This window comes from Nicotiana tabacum, chromosome 20 (assembly GCF_000715075.1).
Source record: "Nicotiana tabacum cultivar K326 chromosome 20, ASM71507v2, whole genome shotgun sequence".
In the NCBI taxonomy this organism is placed as follows: Eukaryota; Viridiplantae; Streptophyta; class Magnoliopsida; order Solanales; family Solanaceae; genus Nicotiana; species Nicotiana tabacum.
Genome location: NC_134099.1, coordinates 36,585,251 through 36,594,729, shown reverse-complemented (window position 1 = coordinate 36,594,729; position 9,479 = coordinate 36,585,251). Strand labels below are relative to the sequence as shown.

Genomic DNA, 9,479 nt, shown 5'->3' with positions numbered 1-9,479 from the left:
GGACGATGGAGAGCAGCATGGATTGTCACACAGATTGATCCTCGATTGGATCACGCTATATGGTGTAAGTGGAGAGGATTCATCACTTGAAGCATCATCATCTTCCTTCAGAGCAGAGTTCTTAGATTCGGAGATGTCAAGCAGCGCAAGAGCTTTCTTAATCTTTCCAGCAATATCGCTTCCTCCTTCGGGTGCATTTGTGGAAGATCTTGCTCCTTTTGAGAATGAAGATCCGAAAATAAGGGTTGATGCTTATGGCACTTTGAGTGTTTGTTGTCCTAAAGAGCTTGCCTTGTTCCTTGTAGTTGGTCCAAAACTTCCAAAGGTAACATTGATAATGCTTTCCACATCGGCATAGAACCTAGATTTAGCAGCCTTGGTGGACGTTGATCTCGAGTTGATTTTCTTTGAAGCCATTTTGATGTTCTTGAACTTTGGTGATTGAAAATTTGATATGAGAGGTAAAGATTGTCCCACTGGGCGTGTCAGAATTTGTAGACGATAAATTTGCGTCGAGAAAATAAAATCAAGACCGAAAGATATAACAACAATTGTAGTATTTTATTTCAAATTATATGAGTGTACAATCTTTATGGATCCTCTGATTCTTCTTTCCAATTGTAAATGAATTCAAGGGCCTTTGAGATTGATCTTAAATCTATATTTGTTGCCACGAATGATGATCTTGGATTCAACTAGCACGAACTTTGATTTGAACTCGTACTCCTTGAATCTTGATTTGTTCTTCGTTCTTGAGGTTGAACTTGATTTCTTGAACTTGAACTTGAACTTGAACTTGATTGCTTGAAACTTGTAGAGAAATTTGCGGCGTTTGATCCACGAGTTCTCTCTTGCTTCTTGTTATAACTTCTAGTATCTTTTCTGGGTTATGAAGATCCCTATTTATAGTTGTGGGAGGAAAGAGTTATGATTAGAACAAACTCTTTCCGACCAATCAAATCGAAATATTTGATTGGCCAGAACATGTCACTTGCACACGTGGCACGATTTCATTAGTCTTTTAATGTGACTTGGCATGCCTTGTCATTTTGACACGTTGCATGATCCTATTGGCTCTTCCGCTTGACTTGGCATGTCAACATATGACATGTGGCATCAAACTGGGCCTTTAGGAAGATGGCATCTTGGGCTTAATGAAGTGAGTTCATCACTTTAGCCCAATTAAATGGGCTAGCCCAATGGATTAAGATTTATTTATTTAATTTGTATATATTGGACTTATATAATTAATTCAATTATATTAGCCTATAATATTTATTTGGACCAATATATCTTGAATTTAAAATGTAGTCCAAATTATTTTATAAATTTAATTTTAATAAAATTTATATGCCTAAAGACTCAAAAGTAAATAATCCTCCTAATAAGCAAAATAAAATGAAAATTTTATTAAATATCTTGAGTCTTTATGTGAGAGATTAATTAGTTATAACCAAATGAGGTAGACAGCCCATTGGATAGGAAACTCTAAATTTCATTCACATAGCTTTTTTATTGGATTTTAAACACGTAATGACAGTTCTTTATGTGAACACTAAGGGGTCATACGGTAGGGTGCATAAGAATAATACTGAATATAGTGTATTAGTAATGCTGATATTAGTTATGCTTGCATTAGTTATACTGGTATTAGTTATGCTGACATATTTCTTATCCATTGTTTGGTTTGATGTATTAAAGCATTGCACAATTTCTAAAAGAATTGTTTGTTTAAAAAATGCTCTCAAAACTAGTCCACGCTCTAACTTTTTAAAAGAAACATATGTTGAGAAATGTTTTTATATGAAAAAGCTTTAAAAAAATTATTTTTTTTGTCTACCTATATTGTAAAATAAAATTAAATATTTATTTATAAAAAAAAATATGCTAAGTATTTATTTATTTACTAGGGATATAATTTTATTTCTCACTATTTGGATTATTTTGAACTTGCATTAATATACTAACTAGCATATTTTAATCAAGCATAAATTTTGAAGGATAATTTTGTCTTTAACTAAGCTAATGCATGCATTAAAACTCATTGTATTGCTAATACCATTGTTTTCTATGCATTAATTATGCATAGGATAATACTAAATATGATGTATAACTAAAGCTTGCATAACTAATATATGGGTTTAAAATGTCTACCAAATAATGTATTATTAATACACAAAGCTAATGCATGCATTAGCTTTATCTAATGCATCCTACCAAACGACTCCTAAGGGACAAGTGAGATAAAAAGGGATAGACATTTCATATCACCTTCGTTTGGTCGAGTAGGAGGAACTGAATTTTTCCCTTTTGATACTGATACATAACATTTTAAACTTTTAACGCTGAATCCAATAATAATTTTGATTTTCGTGGCTAACTAGAGTTTCAACAAAACACTTGTTCAGCACTCCTAACTACTATAAGAGGGAAAATTTTATTTTGTGTCTCATGCAACTAACACTAATTGTATGAGATATTCTTTTTTGTTTCACAGTTTTGTGGACCCAGATTTTGTGAACTTAGAAGTATAAGATTGGAGTCCACAAATTCGTGAGAAAAAAAGAACCCTCACACAACTAATGTCAATTGTGTGAGGCACACAATAAAACTTCTCAAGAGGATGTTTACTCATCAAAACGACCCGTAATTTTTTCCTTTTTGGTTGTTGAATCTCGTACAAATTAAGTACAACACAACTTGTTATGATTAGACCCGGGGCGTAGGCATCTTGTTCTAAGCGGTTTCACGTGACATCACTTGTCGAACTTTTTTCCTAATATGCATGTTTAAAGAAGAAATAAAATTAAAAAAATGACACCACTTGCCGTTACATTAATTTATTCATTTATTTATTTTTTTAAATATTGACACCATTTACAAAAAATTTTGCATACACTGGATTAGACCAGGATTTTTTTTTGGGTAGACCAACATTACAAGCTTTTCTACTTGGAACACAAGATGAATATCTGTATATATAATTAATTATATATAGAAGATGAAGCAGGCCTTTGGACATAAAAATTGTAAATTTTGAAAAAAAAAACGGTATTTGGAGTTAAGTTGAAAAAGATATTTGAAACTTGAAATTGTGTTTGGATATGCATTTTACTTGAAAAAATATTGCAGTATTTGTGAGTGGGGAAAAAAGATTTTTTGAGGATTTTGAAAATGTGGTAAAAGCCATTTTTTTATTTTTGAAAAATCTCATTTCCGGTTTTTTTTCAAAAACTTATAAAATTTCATGTACAAACACATTTTCAGTAAAAAAAAATTCTTTTATTGACAAACTGTCCGAAATATGTCCATTTTTTCACAATGAGAAAGTTGGTCGTCTGGATTATGGTGGCCATGCAGCAAAAGGAGGGTAATGCAAAACACAAACATACAGCTTATTTCCAAATAGTCATGCAAACCTCCTGAACAAAACTACAAGTCAGAGACAACAGAAAAGTTACCAGAATTAGCTTTTCTGTACACATTTTTTTGTTTTTTGTTTTTTGACATATCAGAAGAAAAAAGAAAAAAACTAATCAGACCTTGAAAATCTGCCTCCCTAATCAGTTCTACTGTTTGACCCTTCACATTTTTTCTGCAGCTTCTCTGTTGTCTTTACCAAAAAAAAAAAAAAAAAAGAAAAGAAAAGAAAACTGCCTAGGTAGAATAAAACTTTGGCTCCTCTTTTGTCATTTTCATTCCTTACTTCTCAGGGAAATTTTCACTTACAATAATAACTCTTTATCATAAAGGGTATTACTGTAATGTTATAAATAATCCAAAAGCAACTTCCTTTTTTATTTTTATTACACTTCAAATTTGAAATGTATATGGGAAAAAATAGAAAAATGCTTGTTCAAGATTAATATTCTGGTACAGTAGCTAGGACAATAGAGTTTGCTATGGAGAGATGCTTTTTAACTTTATCTTTAACGTGTGAGAAGAAAAAAGGAATGGTTTAAGACTCTGCATTACCCCAAATGTTCACAACAATCAATTTAAATTATTTTGAAGTTTGAAAAAAAAAAAAGATTCTCTCTTGGAAGTGTTGCAGAGACTACTTTGGTTTCTTTTTCTCTGTCTGTCCTTTTCTTTCTTTCTTGTTTGCATAGCATAAGCCATCTTCACATTTTACTTTATTTTTATATTTTTTCAGTTTTCTTCAAGAGGGTGTTTAGCATTTTAGGCTGTGTAGTATAATATCAACTTGGGCTGCACTTCTCTTTCTTGCTTCTTCAGTAAAACATAAAAAGCTCAAATCTTTACAAGATTATAGTACTGCTGCATTCAAAGAAACCACATTTTCTTAGTAGATTCTTGAATATGATCAGTGTGGGTTTTTGGGGATTGTGATATATTGGGTTCTGTGGGATTTGAGTTTTGTGCGGCATTGTGTGAAGGGACTTTGTTTAAGGTTCAGAGAGCTAAGTGAGTGAAGTAAAGAAGAAGAAGAAGGAGAAGAAGAAGCAGAGGAATGGCAGGAGGTGGAGCAGCACCACCACCAAAACAAGATGAGAATATACCACATCCTGTGAAAGATCAGCTTCCTAATGTTTCTTACTGCATCACCAGTCCTCCTCCTTGGCGTCAGTTTCTCCCAACTTTCTTTCAAACACTTATCACTCTGTGTTTTCATGCATATTTTATTGAGTATTATTACTACACTGTTTTGCCAAAAACTGATTTTGTCTTAAAATGATGTCCTATTTTTGTTTTTGGGTTTTTTACTTCTTTTGTTGTGTGTTTAATTCATTTTTGTTTGATTAAGTGGACATGTTGATAACCACAATTGAAAAAGATGTGTTGAATTTCTTGTTGCAGCTGAGGCCATATTACTTGGTTTCCAACATTACATTGTTATGCTTGGCACAACTGTACTCATTCCTTCAACTCTGGTTCCCCAAATGGGGGGTGGAAAAGTAAGAATTATTGAGAATTGCCATCACATTCTAGTTCTTGTTATAGTTTCTTTCTAGGGACTTGTGGCTTTTATTAGTTCTCAACTTGGGTTCAAAATATTATGGTTGTAGTTTATTATGGGCTATCTAATTAGGATCCATGTTTTTTTTACTGGTCAGGAAGAGAAAGCAAAGGTGATTCAAACATTGCTCTTTGTTGCTGGTTTGAATACACTAACTCAGACTTTGTTTGGTACAAGACTACCTGCTGTTATCGGAGGCTCTTATACTTTTGTGCCAACAACACTTTCGATTGTCTTGGCTGGTCGATATAGTGATGTTTTGACCCCTCAGGAGGTGAACGGTTTAGAGTCTGTTTTCAGTTTGCTGCATTCTTTCTGATGTTGATATGATAAAGTAGTTGACCTTTTCTTTTACTTATAAACAGAAATTTGAGAAGATAATGCGAGGGATTCAAGGTGCTATGATTGTAGCTTCAACTCTTCAGATTGTTATTGGCTTTAGTGGCCTATGGCGGAATGTGACAAGGTAAGTTAAATGATCAGCTAAAGATATCATCATCATAATAACTTGTAAGTAAAGTAGTTGACTGACAAAAAGAATTAAAAATTCTGATTATGATAAATAATTCTTGACTGAAGGTTAACTAGTTAGCCCTATTTCCCATTTCAAATCTCAGGTTCATCAGTCCACTCTCCACAATTCCATTGGTAGCTCTATCAGGATTTGGATTATACGAATTTGGCTTTCCTCTGGTAATCTTTTATCTGTAAAAAATTAGCTTCTGCCTGAAATGATAAGCATGTCCATTGTGGTAACTGATTTTTTTTTTGCATTTAGGTGGCAAAATGTGTGGAAATTGGATTGCCACAGCTTATCGTTCTCTTAATCTTTTCACAGGTGGATTTAGTCACAACTTTCCTAGATGCTTGTTGTTTCCTATTATATCTTTTCTAGTTCAATTTATGGACTTAGGAAAAAAAAATGCTCTGAATCTGACTTTTACAAGTTCAACCAACATGTTAACAAATATTTCTGCTTGTGTATGCAGTACATACCCCATATGATGAAAGGGGATAGGCATGTCTTTGATCGGTTTGCTGTTATATTCTCTGTCGTGATTGTATGGGTCTATGCTCACATTCTCACTGTCGCTGGAACTTACAAAAATTCACCAATGAAGACTCAACTTAGCTGTAGAACTGATCGTGCGGGAATTATCAGTGGATCTCCATGGTAAGGGTAGTTCATTCTCTTGAATTCGGAACTGCCCAAATTTATCAAAATAAAGTCTAGACTGAAGTTGGCAAAGACATATAATTGTTGGATATGCCTCACAAAGTGTAAAAACATGTTATGTACGCAGTGGTGAAAAGAGGTATGTCGTTAACTATGAACTGTATGCTAAATATTCTACTCGTATATCTTGGACAGGATTAGAGTTCCATATCCATTTCAATGGGGAGCTCCCACATTTGATGCTGGAGAAGCATTTGCAATGATGGCGGCTTCACTTGTTGCTCTTGTCGAGGTTAGTCAATCCCAAAACAAGTTGCTCATAAGGTTATGGTCCTATCTGATTTTGATGGAGTTTCCTTCTCTTCTGTGTAGTTGAAGTTAACTTATTCGCTACTTGAAAACATGGCTAACTAATACAAGTTTCTGTCGTGTTTTGGCTGTCAACAGTCTACTGGTACCTTCTTTGCCGTGTCAAGGTATGCCAGTGCAACTCCTATACCTCCTTCTGTCCTTAGCCGTGGTGTCGGTTGGCAGGTAAATCCGCTAAATTACCAATGTGGAGATTCTTACATTAAAGATTGTGACCTGATAGTAATAAAAAGAATCAATCTTTTACTATATCCTCTTATAGCTTAAAGTTCAAATATCATCTTATATACATATGTTATTTTCTGCAAGCAAAATCAGTACAATGGAACCCAATATTTCCTCTGCTGAAAGAATGTATCCCAATTTCCCTATCATTCAAGGTGTTAATTACCTATGGTTCTAAGATTAGTTTTCTTTGTTTTCTTTAAGGGTGTGGGCATATTGTTCTCAGGAATATTTGGAACCGGAAATGGCTCATCTGTATCTCCGTAAGACTCTTGTTAAGTTCCACCAAAGATGAAATTTTTTCATTAGTGTGCGAGCAATGTCCTTATCACTCATACCAAAGAATGTTAATATTTCCTTTCTGTTCTATAGAGAAAATGCTGGCTTACTCGCATTAACCCGTGTTGGGAGCAGGAGAGTGATTCAGATATCTGCTGGTTTCATGATCTTCTTCTCAATTCTTGGTTAGTTCTTTGCTGCATGTAATTATTTAGCTCAGATTAATTCTTTGAAATACGACAAATATTTGATGGTTAAACTTGTGTTGAACCAGGGAAATTCGGAGCTGTCTTTGCCTCAATCCCTGCACCAATAGTTGCAGCATTGTATTGTCTCTTCTTTGCCTATGTTGGTATGTATTATCAATTAATATTGTGTTGGTATATTCCTAGGACAATTATAATGTTTGCCCTTAATGTGTTTGCAGGTTCAGCTGGTCTCAGTTTTCTCCAGTTCTGCAATTTAAACAGCTTTAGAACAAAGTTCATTCTAGGATTCTCAGTTTTCATGGGCTTATCTATTCCACAGTACTTCAATGAATATACAGCAATAAATGGATATGGTCCTGTTCATACTAGAGCTCGATGGGTAAGTAATCCCTCTAACCCCCTTTCCCATATTACTACATCAATATTACTTATACGAAAAGGGTCAAAATACCCCTCCACGATACCAAATATTATAATCTTAACACCCCTTATAAGCTAGGGCCTAGGGCCATTCATATCCTTGTCGTTAGCAAATTGCTTTCTCTCCAACATGGCAACTGAACTATATCGGAGGATAACTTTTAGACCACCAAAGTCAAAAGTAGAGGGATAAATTTAAACTATTTCCCAAGTATTTTGCTATACTGGAGCTACGTTAGTATCAAAGACAAATATAAGACAATTTGCTTATAATAAGGGTATGAATGGTCTCAAAGCATAAGGGGGGTTGAAATTAAGATATTTCTTTTAGTAATGGCCTAAATGAGTTGTTGCATTTTGTTCTTTTTACCAGTTCAATGACATGATCAATGTGCCCTTCTCGTCGGAACCATTTGTTGCTGGTTTATTGGCATTATTCCTAGATGTATCACTGCATAAAAAAGACGCCGCAACACGGAAGGATAGGGGCATGCCATGGTGGGATAAGTTCAAGTCATTCAAGACAGATACAAGAAGTGAAGAGTTTTACTCATTGCCCTTCAATCTCAACAAGTTTTTTCCCTCTGTATGATTGAAGGGGATAGATAGATAATCCGAACTTTATAGTCCCCCAATAGCTCATTGTGGGTATGAATATATTAACCAAACAATTTCTGCTGCCCTGAATTTTCTGTAACTCGGGAAAAATTAAGCATCAGTCTAGATGAGTGACTTGTTTACTCAACAAATCCACTCCTAATGTTGTTTGTTAGAGAGGTAATGTAGCTGGATCTTGATATAAGTATATTGATTTAATCAATTAAAAAGTCCACAAAAAAGCGTCATTTTGTTACAACTAGTTCTTTGCATTTTGCACCCTTTTATGAGCAGATCATTTTCTACAAGATTTGGTCCCTAATCTATTCATTTCCTTGCAACATTGTACATTCCTTTTGTTTTGTTTGGAATTAGCAATGAGTGGATTAAGTAGAGTTAAGTTAACAAAAATATGGATCTAGGATGTTGGTTATGTTTGTGATTAAGAAAATGGGCTTATTATGGTATTTATTTGGACTTCTCGTTTGGCCCTCTAAGTTTGGAATAATGATGCTCAACGATCACCACTTCTCTTTTTTTTCTTTTTGGTCCATTTCAATTCCTTTATGGGTAAATTAATAACATTTTCATTTCCTTCCGTAAGAATAATACAGAGCTTCATTTCAGACTTCTTCTTTTTCTTTCTCATCTTCTAGAACCTTCAGTTCCTACATAGCTAGAGCTTCTCAACATGGTATCAGAGCCCGGTGCTCGTCTCACTGAAGCTCTGCTGTGATAGAACTGGAGTAATTCAATTCATTTCTAGTTTCTCAATCTCATCGATCGATCGAGCTATTTTTTCAACACAGAAGACTTCTCACTCGTTCTAGGGTTTGGGAATTCTCAATTATCTGGTTGAATCACGGTCAGATCGAGCTCAATTTTGTGAGAAATTAACAGTCTGAAAGCTTTGTGTCTCTGCTACAATGGCGATTAATGAAGAAACTGATGATTCTCCATTTGCGACTTCAATCTCTGCGCCAACTACAGAGCTTGTTGATCACAATCATTCTCTTTACATTTATCGTTCTAACACTCAAGGTTCTGTACTTACTTCTGTTCAGCTTCAAGGTTCAGAAAATTATTCAATTTGGAGTAGATCTATGAAAATTGTTTTGCATGATAAAAATAAATTAGGTTTTGTTCTAGGCACTTGTAGAAAGTCTAGATATGGTGCTAGTTTGTATGAATTGTGGGACAGATGCAATGCTATTGTGCTTGC

At 34.3% G+C, this 9,479-nt stretch overlaps 1 protein-coding gene across 1 annotated transcript; it reads left to right on the top strand.

Moving 5' to 3' along the window:
- The first annotated feature begins 3,867 nt into the window (after positions 1-3,867).
- LOC107791255 (nucleobase-ascorbate transporter 7-like) lies at positions 3,868-8,563 on the top strand. The gene is made up of 14 exons (XM_016613281.2): positions 3,868-4,586; positions 4,822-4,919; positions 5,079-5,255; positions 5,347-5,447; positions 5,599-5,674; positions 5,760-5,819; positions 5,971-6,155; positions 6,354-6,450; positions 6,606-6,692; positions 6,957-7,015; positions 7,125-7,216; positions 7,306-7,383; positions 7,459-7,619; positions 8,034-8,563. The coding sequence occupies exons 1-14, from the start codon at positions 4,475-4,477 to the stop codon at positions 8,250-8,252; spliced, it is 1,602 nt and encodes a 533-aa protein (XP_016468767.1). The 5' UTR covers positions 3,868-4,474; the 3' UTR covers positions 8,253-8,563.
- Positions 8,564-9,479: the final 916 nt, after the last annotated feature.

Coding starts and splice junctions, on each gene's coding strand:
- LOC107791255 (XM_016613281.2), top strand. CDS start 4,475: ATGGCAGGAGGTGGAGCAGCACCACCACCAAAACAAGATGAGAATATA. Junction 5,448..5,598: donor CTATGGCGGAATGTGACAAG/GTAAGTTAAATG, acceptor TTCAAATCTCAG/GTTCATCAGTCCACTCTCCA. Junction 7,384..7,458: donor TCTCTTCTTTGCCTATGTTG/GTATGTATTATC, acceptor ATGTGTTTGCAG/GTTCAGCTGGTCTCAGTTTT.